This window comes from Pezoporus occidentalis, unplaced genomic scaffold, assembly GCF_034315485.1.
Source record: "Pezoporus occidentalis ecotype Australia unplaced genomic scaffold, CSIRO_AGI_Poc_V1 ctg21, whole genome shotgun sequence".
NCBI lineage: Eukaryota > Metazoa > Chordata > Aves > Psittaciformes > Psittacidae > Pezoporus > Pezoporus occidentalis.
Window position 1 is genome coordinate 1,333,886 of NW_026913964.1, and position 14,024 is coordinate 1,347,909.

The 14,024-nt window shown below is 44.4% G+C and overlaps 1 protein-coding gene across 3 annotated transcripts in view; it reads right to left on the reverse strand.

Annotated features, from left to right (window-relative positions):
• Positions 1 to 560: 560 nt before the first annotated feature.
• Positions 561 to 14,024, reverse strand: part of LRRC56 (leucine rich repeat containing 56) — a 54,082-nt gene continuing 40,618 nt past the window's right edge. The window contains exons 7-13 of one of the 3 annotated variants that reach the window (XM_062619156.1): positions 11,644 to 11,821; positions 9,300 to 9,356; positions 6,924 to 6,988; positions 5,619 to 5,749; positions 4,688 to 4,881; positions 1,740 to 2,103; positions 561 to 979 (exon numbers count right to left, since the gene is read on the reverse strand). In XM_062619156.1, the coding sequence (XP_062475140.1) occupies positions 796 to 979; positions 1,740 to 2,103; positions 4,688 to 4,881; positions 5,619 to 5,749; positions 6,924 to 6,988; positions 9,300 to 9,356; positions 11,644 to 11,821 (1,173 nt within the window). In that variant the 3' untranslated portion in view covers positions 561 to 795. Of the gene's footprint in view, positions 980 to 1,739; positions 2,104 to 4,687; positions 4,882 to 5,618; positions 5,750 to 6,923; positions 6,989 to 9,299; positions 9,603 to 11,643; positions 11,822 to 14,024 lie in introns of all 3 variants that reach the window. The other 2 variants (XM_062619155.1, XM_062619154.1) reach the window with 2 other exon arrangements.

Sequence of the window (14,024 nt, forward strand, 5' to 3'; positions counted from 1 at the left end):
CATGCAGAGGATGCTCTTGACACCTGCTTACATGCTAATGACATTCCAGTATGCCTCTATCCATAGGAAACAAGATAAATCCTTTCAGGCAGCTATGGAGCAAACAAATATGTTAATATTGCAAGCCACTTTGTTAGCATTGTCTCCCATAGCAATGTAGGCAACAAGATCCTCAGATGCCTGTGAACAGGTGAGCTCCTGGGAGAGCGTAAGCTCTGAAAAAAAACAATCTTCCTGGGCTCTTCCTCAGGCCACGCAAGCTCCCCTTACAACCCGCTCCAGACAGTGCTTCCTCTCAAAGCTGTTGGCTTGTCCCTTACATGTTAAACATCCAGGGCTGCATAAGATGCATTGTGGGCTGCTGCTAGATCAGGGGGATAGGAATGAGAGGGAATGCTCTGTCTCTCACCTCCTCCAGCCCACTCCACAAACTGCAAGCTCCATGCTCTGCTTGGTTCAATGTCCCTGCCTGACTCAGAGAGCAAAGCATAGTGTAGATGAGAGGAAATACACTAGGACTTGCTCTGTTTTAGAGCATGAAGGCTGCAAAAATAACCATGTTTGTCTATAATAAGAGGTTTATTAGCTCTTCTGTTGATCAGCAGGTGCTCTTTGAAGAAAGCAGTTCTGGACCAGCTGTAGCCTTAATTGAGGCAAATCATGTCATTTGTTTGAACTGCTCTACTTGCACAGCTCTGCATTTAGCTTGTAAAAGAAGCTGAAAGAAGATAGCATCAATTCTTCAAGACTGTGCTGTGTATGTAGATCCAACACATACTGCCACCTAGGTACCTTCTATGACTGGGGACTTTGAGATGTTGAGGAAGCAGGTCTGTGTGGCAATGGCTGCAGCATGGCCCTGGCAGTCAGGGGCCAAGCAGTGTTCATCAGTCCAGACCACTGTGGGGCTTCTGTAGATGAGCAGACAGCTGGTTGATGGTGGTTGATCTCTCCAGGAGGGCTCTCATCCACGATGGGCCTGAGAGAAAAGAGAGAAACGCTGCGGTGAAATTGCACTCAGGGTCTGGATATCTGCATTCTCCCCACCAGCTCTGCTGTCTCTCACTCTGAAAACTCAACTGAAAGCTGCCAGGCTTGGGAGCAGCAGAAGACACACCAGCTTCCCACACAAGGCACGTACTCTCTGCCTATACTGCTCTATAATGCCTATGTTAACTTCAAAATCAAAGTGGCATTCACAGCTCCTCAGTTTTATTTCTTCAAAGAAGCAGCAAGATGCTAATCTTACAGTAAGTAGGTTCACAAATAACCATGGTTTGGTGCATGTAACACTTCCCTAATGCCTACTTTGTTTTCCAAAGCTCATTCTAACATGAATTAATGTAAGTTTTAAGGGGAGAAAAAAATAAGAAATGTGATGTCAGGAACTTGTGCTGGGGTTTAGCTAAGGAGAGTCTTGAACAACTGCCACTACAAGAACTCTGCAACAGACATAGGCATCAGTCCATGAGAATGGAGCCGTAAGAACACAAGAAAATTCTGGGCTATTATTTAAGAAAATACCAAATTTCCAACGCTCAAGCTATAGGGAACATGAGGAAATGTTTAGTTTAGCAGTAGACGCACAAAAGTAAATGTCAGCACAAATAAAAGGAGGGTTTTTTACAGAACAGACAAGCGACTCCAGAGACAACACAGAAGTCTGCTTTTTCCTGCTGTGAAGCCCCTTCTGTTTTCCCCAGACACACTGCAAGCACTGCTGCTGGCAGTGTGCATACCTGATGCTTGTTGATCCAACAGCTGTTGGTATTGAAGTAGGCCTTTGCTGGCCAGTGCTTCCAGCAGGCTGGTGCTGCCCTGGAGATCCAGAGGCAGCCAGTATGCTGTGCTGGCTCAGAAGAGCAAATTTCTTGCCCAGAGGCTGGGCTGAAGTTTCTTGATGAGCCCTTGGCTGGCATTGCTGTATCCACTGCCTCTCCTCTTGGCTAGGTGATTTTAGGCATCTTATCCTGCGGTTCCTTTTTTTCCAGGATCTTGCTGCTACACCTGTTACAGATACAGGTGAAGGGGCTTTTGGAGGAGATGGAATTAGGCAGTGGTTTGGGTTGGAGAACACTGCACCTTCCTGAGCCTGTGATGAACCTGAAATGGGGGGGGGGGAAGCACAGTGATTTACCAGTTCAACTTATTCCTAAATAATGACTTGGTGAGAAAAATGTATTGGAGAATGCTGTGTGATGGAGATGGGTGGGCAGATGTGTCCCTGGCCTTGTTGAATTGCTTCCTTTGAGAGCCAGGGATTTCGGTTAGTTGGCAGCCTCCCTGCTGGTGACATGCCAAGCATTGGAACTGCTCATGAGCCACGCACAGCTCAAGTGGAGCAAACCAGCTCACCCATCCCCTTGTTCTCAGGCAGGATCATACATGCATCATTCCTGGCCAGCATTTGCACTGAGTTGTTTTAAATACCTGAGGACCTCATCCAGTGATTGGAAATTCAAGGCACAGGAATAATTGCAGATGAGTGGATTCACTTTTTAATCAGAGGGGTTTTTTAACCAGAGGCAGGGGTGTAAGAGTAAGTTCTTGAGATTAGCCTTAAAATTATGGAAATTGCCCGACTGATAAGGAAAATATTGTCCTACATACAGGGCTGCTACCTTGCTGTTCATATGTTAGCCAATGTAATCTCAGGTGCAATGTATAGAGAAGAAAAGTCTTGTTCCTGACTTATAAATATAACATGCATGTATGCATGCTTAAAATGATGCTATATGTAGCAGGGGTCTAATTACTCTTGTCTATTAAAAGAACCAACTGTACCTAAGCACCTGATGTGCAGGGTGCAGGGCAGGAACACAGTCTAAAGAATGTGCCACCAAGCCCAATCCCAGAGAGTTCAGCTTCATAGCTCCTAATTGATGGGCATGTATTTTACTGCTTAGGTAACAACTTAAAGCCAATACAAAATTTTCACTGAACAATTTCCATAATACTATACTTTAAAAATCTCTAAATTTCATAGGGGTTTTTATTTAAGTAAAGACATTCTGAAAGACTGGTATGCCTGACTCAAGAGCTTGAAATAACACTCAACAGCTTCCAAAGGGTGCAGATTATATGGATCTGTTGCTGCAATTACTTTTAAATAACAGTGGTTTTGCTCAAATGACTTCTCCTTTCCTGATCAGAAGGACTGTTTTCAGCAACAAGTTCTTCTGTGAGAAAACCACAGAAGTGATTGGGTAGAGCACACTTCCAAAGTTAAGTGTTGTAGCATTTAAATCCCTCTCCAAACCTTGACACAGTCTCAAGTCACAGAGGTCAAGTATATTTTTAATGGCCTTGCTGACTAAAATCCATTAGTTGCTAAAGTTTTATCAGGTATTTGCTCTGCAAAACACATATGTCTATTAGTGACAGCGGGCAAAAGCTACTGTGCTTGTGATTATTTGAATCGTTGTTATTATGGCCAGCTGCTTGTAATTTGGGATCTGGGTCATCTGCACAGCCCCCATCCCCTATGTAATACTAGATTTCAAACCACTCCAACAATCTTGTAACAAATGCTAACAGATTTGGTTACAAGACAGGCAGATTTACGCCCAGCCATTCACTTTGATAGCCCTATAAGGCATGACCCTGCTGCACTGTGAGATACCCTTGCATTGTTTACTCAATCTACAACGATGATGAGATCATAATAAATCATACTCAATTTATGGAAATCATATTAAATCTAAAAAAGGTCTGATTAAACCTAAAGAGACCACAAGATCATAATCTAAGACCTCTGTGGTCACTGGACAATTGGCCACTCGATTTTTCCAAACTGTTTCTGTTCTTACTAAAGAAATATTGCTTATATTACCATTTTACCATTAGTACACAGAGGCTTTGAATGGTTAATGATACTTCTGTTTCTTCCAAAACATTTGTTTTTCTAAATTTTAATAGCTCAATTTTGCCCTTGAAAGAAACATAAAGCAAAAACTCACATGCTAGTATTTACTGAGACCCCAAAAAGTTATCATTAACAATAGTAACAAAGTTGTACTTTTGTACTCAATATGTATTTGGAATAACTATTATTAATGTTTCGAATATTCTTAAATATAATATTCAATGAGTGGTGAACAGCAGGAATTCTGCTTTCATTTATGTAAATGCAATTCTGGAGAGGCCTTTGGCTTTGTTTTTGATGACTAGAAGAACACATTTCATTCTTAAACTGTTTATTGAATGCATCCCTTTGGTTGCATATCTTTCCAGAATTCCCAGTTGCCCAGTTAAACCTTAATCATTAGCTCAGCCAATACTTTCACCAGTGCCACTTGGGCTAAAATATGGCTCAGGTGGAACACCAGTGTTTTAGACTTACTTGTCACTGCCATAAATTAACGATACAAGGTAGAAGACAGAGGCATGTCCTTCCTCTAGACTTGATGCTAAGCTGGTTTAAAATCAGCTTGGCTCCTCTTAATTCTACAGATCCATGTTGATGAATCAACTGATGGTCAACACAGCTGACCACCGTGTCCTGCTTAAAAACTAGAATGGATTACAAAAGGTCTAGCTCTCCAGTGATATTTCCAAATTGCTGCTCTAGAGCACAGAAGCCAGATCTCTTAAAACACTGCATTTACTAATACACCAGTCTACAAATGGTTAGTTGCAAGTATCACTACGCAGTGCTGATCCTTCCCCAGAGGTTTAGGTCCAGTACCTGAGGAAGACTGGGAGAGGCAGGAGTGGCAAGGAGAATCAAGTGAAATCCTTTCAATGAGGTCCTTATCAGAGGTCTTGCTCAACGCACCTTCATAACTGTCAGTCAGGCTGGAGTGTTCACCCCCTTCCTCATCACTGAGAGTTATCCTCAGTGCTTGGGTGACTTTTTCTTGCTGTCCTCTATGCAGGCACCTGGACAATATCAAATATCACACCTTTAGTTAGCCTTTGAGTTGTGTATATGCAGCCAGTCACTTGCAGCTTGGCAAGGCCACATAGGCAAACACCCAGGAAGTGGATTTAGTCAGCCACTGTGATTTCCTACTTTCCCAGAGAAATGGAAAATTGTTCTAAATGGATCAGCCATCTAAGCTTCCTGTGTCTGATTATCTGAAAGTGTCCTATAGTTAACCAAGTGAAATGGGACAGATTTTAAATACTACACAGTGAAGTAAGCTCAGAGATATGAAGCTGTTTTTCCTTCCAAAACAACCACTAATTGTCTATGAGGTGGGGGAATCTCAGTCGGGTGTTATTTTCCTTTCAGGCTTTCATTTGGTTAGGCCAATGTGATGTTTGCAGAAAACCTCATCCACTTTCACTTTTAGTGTCTGAAGGTAGGCACTGTCAGAGCCAAGTGTTTCATTAGTTGTGAAAAGTCATTTCCTTGCTCTCACTAAGCAAGTGAGCCCACCCTGACTATGCAGGTCTTCAGCCTGCTCTAGAGAGAGGTCAGAGGTTTTTTCTCCCTTGCACACTCTGCAGATGCTCCAGTGAGGAGCACTGATGGATGGATTGCCACAGCAGGAAGGCAGGAGGCCAAGACTATCCCTCGAAACCGCCACCAGGTGGCCAAGGAGTTTAATTTTATTACAGCAGAAAATGAATGCCCGCTTTATTGCACGACAAGATTTCTCCTGCAGTCTCACCTCTTTTGCTGCTCTCTGTTGGCGCACAGTTCAGAGAGCACATCTTCCTGGTGCAGACTTCCTCCTCCTGCAGAGCTGTAAAGCTTTTCTGTCCTCAGACCACAGAGTTTCAAAGGGCTCACTACAGGTGGCTGGAAAATGACAGAAATTATTTTGATAACCTCAGGAGCTCTCTCCGGCTCTGCTTCTAGATTGTAGATTTTAGAGGGCATTAAAATACGCTGTTACTCCTGAATCTTCAGATCACACCTCACTATTTTCTTGCTCCTCAGTTTTAAGAAGCCCCACACCTCAGTCATGTGCACCGTTACAGCTTGTGGAACCCAGGGTGGCAGTAAGACAGATGTTGACTTATATCTCCCTGGTGTATAAGCCTGTAGTATCTATGACAATAAGCATATTAGGACCAGTACCACAGAAACGGCATCATACAGCATGTGACTGCAGTCCCCTTCCACATCCTAGTTTATAACACAGTAATTCACTCAAATCATAGAACGGTTTGGGTTAGAAGGGACCTTAAATATCATCTATTTCCAATGTTCAGATTTGTTTCAGAAAAGCTCCCAGTGCTTGTGCAGTGGCAGCAGAGAGACAAGGGAGGGATGCCTTTTTCCAGTGGTTCTTCAACATCTGCTGTCAGCATTAAGTGAGGCTGCTGACAATGCAGTGATGTAGGTGTCCTATGCATGCTGTTTACCTGGTTTAGTACAGCCTGTTTAAAAACGTGTGTGTGCATTTGTGCCACGTTGAACCTCATGGCCCACAGAAGCTAACCGCGACAACCCATACTGCACCCCTTTACACACATGGGCATCCTCTCATGACATTACAGCTGAAATGAGCAGGCTGACCCACAGGGCTGAGGGACCACCCCGCTGCCAAGAGGAACAACCTTTGTTTAGCCATAGGAATGACTTTGCAGTAATTTGACTATTTACACCAACATCAAAAAAACACTGCTGAAAAAAAATCTTTTGCTTAATAGCTGCCGTAGAAATACTGTCAAATTTTGCAATCCTGCCTTGTGTTCTGCTCAGCCAGGACAATACAAAATGCACCACCATCAGCTGATACCTTATTTTCATGTGTTCCTTTAAGGCTGATGGTTAATTGTTGCTAGCACATGGGAGCATTTGTAACCTTAGGGCAAGAGGCTCTGTCCTCCCCAAGGTCAATTGCATCTTGGGGGGCTTTTGTGTTGCAGAAGAGAGAAAGCTGCCACAAGCCACAGTGCAAGTTCAGTTTATCCCAGGATCCTGGGGGTTACCAGGCAGGAATATGACATATACAAGAAAAACATACACCTAGCTTTTGCCTCCTTGCACAAAGAGCCTCGGTGTGGCTCCCACACGTAACTTGACTGAGTCCTAAGAAAAAAACGGAAAAAGAGAACATTTTATTCCAGCATTTAACAAATGGTGCTGTCTTTGAAATCAGTCAATATCATTTTCACAGACAGGAAGATGTAATATTTCATGGTGTAGGTTCATGGTTTGAGCTGGCATGGCCTGACACCATTGCTGAGAGGCATTTCTCTGCTTCTACCAGAATCTGTTTCCTTCTGCTTTTGCCCTGCACTCCTCCACTGTGCTGCTGCAAACATTTGTGAGGCCACACAGTGAGTCAGATCAGGGAACAGATCCAGATTAAAACTAAATTTGTTTTTTGTGGGGTGTGTGTGTTTGTTTTGCTGAATTATTTTTCAGCTGGATCTCGATCAGAATCAGGTTCCCCATGTGGTGATGCAGATGTTTTTGCCAAAAAAGATATAAGGCAGCAAAGGGGCAGGAAGAAGCAGTGAGCGTGGAGTGAAACTGCCTCTGTCAGCAGTGCCAGCTACCTGAAAGTGCATGTAAAATTATCATAGAATAATAGAAAGGTTTGGGTTGGAAGGGACCTTAAAAATTATCTTGTTCCAGCACCACTGCCATGGGCAGGGACACATTCCACTAAACCAGGTTGCTCAAAGTCATGTCCAACCTTGTCTTGAGCACTGCCAGGAATGGGGTGTCCAAAGCTTTTCTGGCCAACCTGTGCCAGTGTCTCACCACCCTCACAGTAAAGAACTTCCTTCTCTCTAATCTAAATCTATCCTCTTTCAGTTTAAAACCATTTCCCCTTGTCCTATCCCTACAGACCCACGTCAGAAGTCTCTCTCCAAATTTCTTTTTGGCTCCTTTAGGCACTGGAAGGTTGCTATAAGGTCTCCCTGGAGCCTTCTCTTCTTCAAGCAGAACAACCCCAGCTCTATCAATCTGTCTTCAATAGGAGAGGTGCTCCAGCCCTTGGAGCATCTTCATGGCCTCCTTTGGACTCACTCCCACAGGTCCAAATCCTGGTTATTTTGGGGGCTCCAGAGCTGAACACAGTACTGCAGGTTGGGTCTCATGAGAGCAGAGTAGAGGGGCAGAATCACCCCTCTTGACCTGCTGGTCACACTTCTTCTGACGCAGCCCAGCATATAGTTGACCTTCTGGGCTGTGAGCACACACTGGTGGGTCATGATCTGTTTCTCATTGACCAACACCTCCAGGTCCTTCTCCTCAGGGCTGCTCTCAATCCAGTCTCCACCCAGCCTATATTTGTTTGTGGGATTTCCCTGACCGAGGTGCAGGACCTTGCATTTGGCCTTACTGAACTTCACAAGGTTTGCATGGATCTACCTCTCAAGCCTGTCAAGGTGCCTCTGGATGGTCTCATTCCCTGGCAAGCTGCATTCAGTTTCCATGTTCTTTTCCAAATGAACACTCAGTCGACACTACATTGCTTCATCTAGTTCATCATCCTGAGTCCTTCTACAGCAAAGAACTGAGCTGAGACTGGCATCTGAGAGAAGCAGCCCACAATGCTGAGAAAGCAAACACCATCTTCCTATCTAATCTGCACTCCATGGGCCAGTGGAGTTGCACCATCAAGATATTTTCAGGAGTCAGGAAAGGACATTTTGGCAAGTGCCAAATATAGTACCAGAAGTGATCTCCCTTTCCATCCAGCTGTCTCCAGGAGCTGCTAACTTGGCAGAACTTCTGGGTAGCCAGGGCACAAAGGGAGGTGGTACCCTGTGTTTTGGGTGAGCCTGTAGATCAGGTATGTGAAGTCAAGGAGCTGACCCCTTTTGCTGAGGGCCCCACTCCTGGAAACCCAAAAGAAAGTGCTCATTGACAGCAGTGATGCTGCTGCAGTATGAGACTGCAATACCTGCTGTTGGAGCACATGTGATCCCACAGTGAGTGAATGTGCATCACCATGCCTTTCTAGAGTACTACCTTGGACCACATTCCTGTGACTGAATGAGATGTGCCAGATGTGACTTAAGTGAGCTCCAGCTAGGCTGATGTGTAACTTGAAGGAATGAGCAGAACAGCTTTTGATAAGGTGTGAAGGGCAGCTTCAGTGAGGGAGCACCACTGCAGTTCAGGGCTGTTAAGAGGGACAGCAGCACATAATAGATGGGGGTGAGGGGCTGAGGAGGCCAGATGACATTCACCTCCTTCTGCAGGGGGAAATAAAGGAAATCCCATGCTAAAGCAGGTGAGTCCTGTGGAAGAAAACATGTGCTGAACCTGATTAGCAGCACCATGGGTAGGTGGTATTCAAAGCACTCAGGCTTTCATCAGCAATAATAATTAGAAGGAGGTGGAGGTGTGGAAAAGAACAGGATTAAAAAATATAAGTTACCATGTATCAAGTCACTGGAGTCATCTTCTGTGAACAGCTTGTCAGAAACAGTGGGATCTGGAAGAGGACCGCCACCATACAAGAGGCAGGCACTGCTAGATCCCCCTGCATGAGCAGATGACTGTGCAGTGCCAGGTCTGGAAGCTGCTGGGGTTCTTGGGCTCCATCTAGACTGCCTTGCTACTGCCCCAAGGCATGGATCTAAGGGAGAGATTTTGCTAGAGTAAGCACAGTCATTCAAGGCTTCAAACCACACCATCACTGCACACTGCCAATAGGGGAACTGCTGCTGCACACCTGGAGCTGTAGGAAACAATAAAACATGTCATTGCAGATACAAGAAACATGCTGGAATGGGTCAAGCCCAGAGACAGAAGGCTTCCTGGTACTGCATGCAGTCCCCCATAGCTGTTCTCTGCAGACAGTAGAACTCGGGGGGTCCCCAATGAAACCAAAGTCCCTTCCCACCCTCCTCCTGTTTCTGAACACCAGAGACCAACTGCTGGCTGAATATGGGGTCAGGAACTGTTCTGTGCTCACCACCCACCTCCAATTGCCCCACAGGTGAGCCTGGACATATCCAGGGCTCTGCTACTTCTCCTCTCTGCATATCCAGGGTAAGAGCATGTTGCCTTGCATTTGCTGCCCACCTGCCTACGGGGGAACCACTGCAGGTTTGCTACTGCTTCAAGCCCCCAGTCCTAAGATATAGTGCTTAAATACCCAGGCATAATGCAGATGGTGACACTGCTACCAGAGCTATTAAACAATCAGGGCAAACTACGTAACCAGGAGCTATGGAAATCTGAGAATGGCAGTGACAGATTCTTCCAGTATTGCACCAGAGACAGATACTTCTCTACCACAGAAAGAAAGGTGAAAACTGGGGTTTCATAATGCTACAGGGCAGGGTGGATAATACAGAAGCTAACCAAGGCAGATAGAGCGCTGTTCCCTTGCCTGCCCAACCACCGGCTGCCCTGGGAGCACATCACAGCTGCAAGAGCAGCATGTGCAAGCAACAACCCATAGGAGAGTGAATTTCATTACAAAGCAAGCCATTCATCTAGGCACTGAAAAGTGCTGAGCGTCTACCATCTTAACAGTGGAAGAATCAGCTCTATAATAATATGGCCATTTCCTTAAGGGTGGAGTGTTAGGGACCTGTAAAATATCTGGGCCATAGTTGTTAATACAAACTCATGAAATACACAGTGCGTTAAAAGCACCTGAGTCAACATTGCTCTAGGAAAGAAACAAATACAAGGATGCTCGAACCTGACCATATCAGCTCACCAGTTTGGAGCTGAAGGCAAGAATATGAGTCTGGCTGCGCTAGGAAATAATATGAACTTACAATTTTGTGCCCTGTCCTTACTGGCACAGCTGGCAGCTTACTTTAGTTAACCAGTTTTCTGAACCATAGCTGATATTTGCCAAAGCAGGATCATTGAGGGATCAGATTTTAACGAATTATTTTTTCTACAATGACTTCTATTACAACTACTGATTTGTACCCATAGGGATTAAATAAATGACAAATGTATGTACTTATTCCAAAACAAATTAAATATTTAATGGAATACACTTGGCAGACAAACCACAATGGGGGTGGGGGAAAGGGCTGGGAAGCCAAGTGCATTGCCTACACTAATGGGGAGCAACAGGAGCAGTTTTAGGAAATGCTTGGTAATATTTAATGGTACTCAGTAAAATGAATGTAGGATGATTGATACATAAAAGCCTGGACAACTGAACTATAACCAAGGATACAGCCAAGGGGACAACAGGTTTGGTTTTTTTTTTTCAAACCATTTACTCCCTACTAATGAATGTAACGGACTTAATCACAGAGGCAAGGAAAATGGAACAGATCTCCATGCAATCTCAGTTGCTAGGATGTTGCTACCATTGCAGGGTGGTGACCAAATTGCCTTTCCTATTATTAAATTGGAGAAGGAAATCCTGCTACATCCACCCAGTGTAGGATTGACTGCTGCTATGGAAAGGGCTATGAAGAGCTGCTGTTGAAATATTCCTTTCCAAGCTTTGCTTTTTCCAATCATGCAGAATTAATGCAAAGCACAGACTTCCAGTTACTACTGGATTTGCTTGATGTTCTAGAAGTCATCTGCATTTTCTTGATCTTGATGCCCAGTTTCAGACAGCTTTCATTTAAGCCTGCACAGTGCTGAATTCTATCTTCCTCACTTCCCAAGTCACAACATCCTTTGTCCCTTCACTATAATTAAATGTTGGCTTTGAAGAGGCCAGCTTGCTCTTCATCTTTCTTTTTTGCACATCATAACCTGAAAAATGAACCCCGACAGGAAACCTGACATACCTAACCATGAAATGTCTCCAGCTAAACCACCTTCCTTGATGGATTCCTTGATGATTAGCCAGTCCTCATGCATCTTATTGGAAGGAAGGAGAGCAGTCTGGCTTGCTGGTATTTCATCCAAATATTCCAAGTGGGGAATGAGTTTTTTTACTTCAGCTCTGTAATTATAATCTGGTTCCTGGTGAAATTGAGAAAGTGGTCACTTGAACAGTTGATCTAACAGACTGTGGACTTCCACCAGCAGCACAGCAGTGTTCAGTTTGCATGACTGCCATATAATTTGAAACACCTTCTATGAGGCAAACCTATTAATTCAACAGAAATAAAGAGTCAAGACTTTCATTTCACCAAGCTTTCTCCTTGCATAATTATTTTTCTTATAAAAAAAGTTTATTGTGAACATGCCCCGAGCACTGCAAACACATGACACCTGCCCAGAGGCTCCTTTGCTGTTTACCCACTGGTGATTGTAGCGTCTTGTCTCTGTTTTACTATGTATAATGTATGAAAAGCGTACAAAGCCACTAATGCCCATGGAAAGCCTGGGCACCCTCAGCATTTAGCCAGCCTCTCTTCCGCTTTTGTGATTCTCTGGTTGCTGCATCGATACTCGGGTGATAGGAAGACTTGAAAACGTGATGAATGTTGCTACACCTGCTGATGGAAAAAGGGCATTTTCATGGATTGTGTTTTTAGGCACACCCATAAACCAGGTACAGCAAGTGAACTGCACTGGTTTTCTGGGGCAGTCTTCAGGGGCTTGGTGTGTGATTTTACACACTGTTAGAAGTGGTGGCTTAATTCACACTACATTTGCTTCTGCAAGAACTCACATACCAACAGCAGGTACACAGAAGGCTAAAATGGACTGCACTTGGGTTTCTTTTCTCTGTGCTGGAAAAACAATGCCATTGCTTCCAAAGCACATGGACTCAGTGTGACAGCCATGGGGGAAAGCACGGGTGTAGCCCCTTCTGCATATGTGTGGGGAGCTGACATGTTATAATATGATTCACGAGCACATGCCAATGCTTTGGGACCGCTGAGCAGCAAGGCAATCCAGAACAGTTACAACTGTGCTCAGAGCACACTGCAAATTGGGCTGTTTTGGTGGGTTCAGGTGGTATAGACACCTTCGCATGGCACCTTTGTCTTTGGGAAAAGTTAGCAATATAGCAGGGCTGACTGGGTCGTGCTGCTTTGAAATGGGAATATTTCTGGTTAAAATAGTCTCAGATTACAAAAAGCAGTAAACAATGATGACTGATACTAAAAGAAAATATAAAACAAGAACACACTGCTAGTGGCAGAATATGAATGGACAGCTTCCTGCAAATCAATTGCTTCATCCAGATAAATGTTATGCTTTTCAAGACATTGCATGCAATATTAGAAAACCTCACAAAGCCAAGTCCTCATTCAGTACAGAGCTGTCACAAACAGAAATCTTTCTGTGGGACCTGCCTGGCTGTATGCTCCCTCCTTCCCTCCCTCCTTCCCTCCTGGCTGTATGCTCCTTCCTTCCCTCCCAATGCAACACTGAGGCTGGCAGGGGAGCTCACCAAATAGAGGGTGCATTTTTTGTTGTTGAGAGGCAAACACTGGAGTTCTCTAACTAAGCCTTTAATCTTAATTTAGAAAATGAGTCAACCAATCGCCATGCTGCCCTGTACCACATGTACTCTGAACAGTTTCTGGGCTACAGCCAATTTCCAGCCATGTCCTATTGGAGAGGAGCATCACGCTACACTCATGTTACATTAGTGCAGTAGGGGCTGCAGGATTTACCATCAGGTTGGTGCTCTTGGTTTAGATAACAGGGAAAGATGAGCTCATCTGAAAATCAAATTACAGAGAGCAAACAGGCTGTCTGGAAAAAAAAAAAAAAAAGCAGTATATTTAGCTAGAGCATTCTGTAGATTGAAAGTAAATAAATAGAAGAGGTTTTTACAGGGCTGTAGCAAGGGCCAGCTTGCAAGAAGGAGCTTGAGGAATTAGAGCTGGCCATCTAAGGCACACCAAAATAAGCCCACATCTATTCCTTTATATATTTCAGGTTCTATACCCTGAAGAGATACAAACTTCAGCTGGAACCGAGAAAGCAGCGAAGTCCATGGAGAAGCTCTCAGCAGCTGAGGGAAAGGCCACCTCCCTGGGGCTGAGCAGCTCCCCAGCATGGAAGCTGGGTCAGAGACTACAGTGAACTTACAGTCTGTCTCTGTTACAGTTCTGTGTAAAACACGCCATCCCTCAACAAATCCTGGCTGGCATTTGAATGCAACTGATAACACAGGAGTAGAGACAGCCATTCAGCATGGAGAAAAGCAGTAAGGCACACCACCGCATACCACTCCTCTTTGAACTTCCATTGCATGACAACA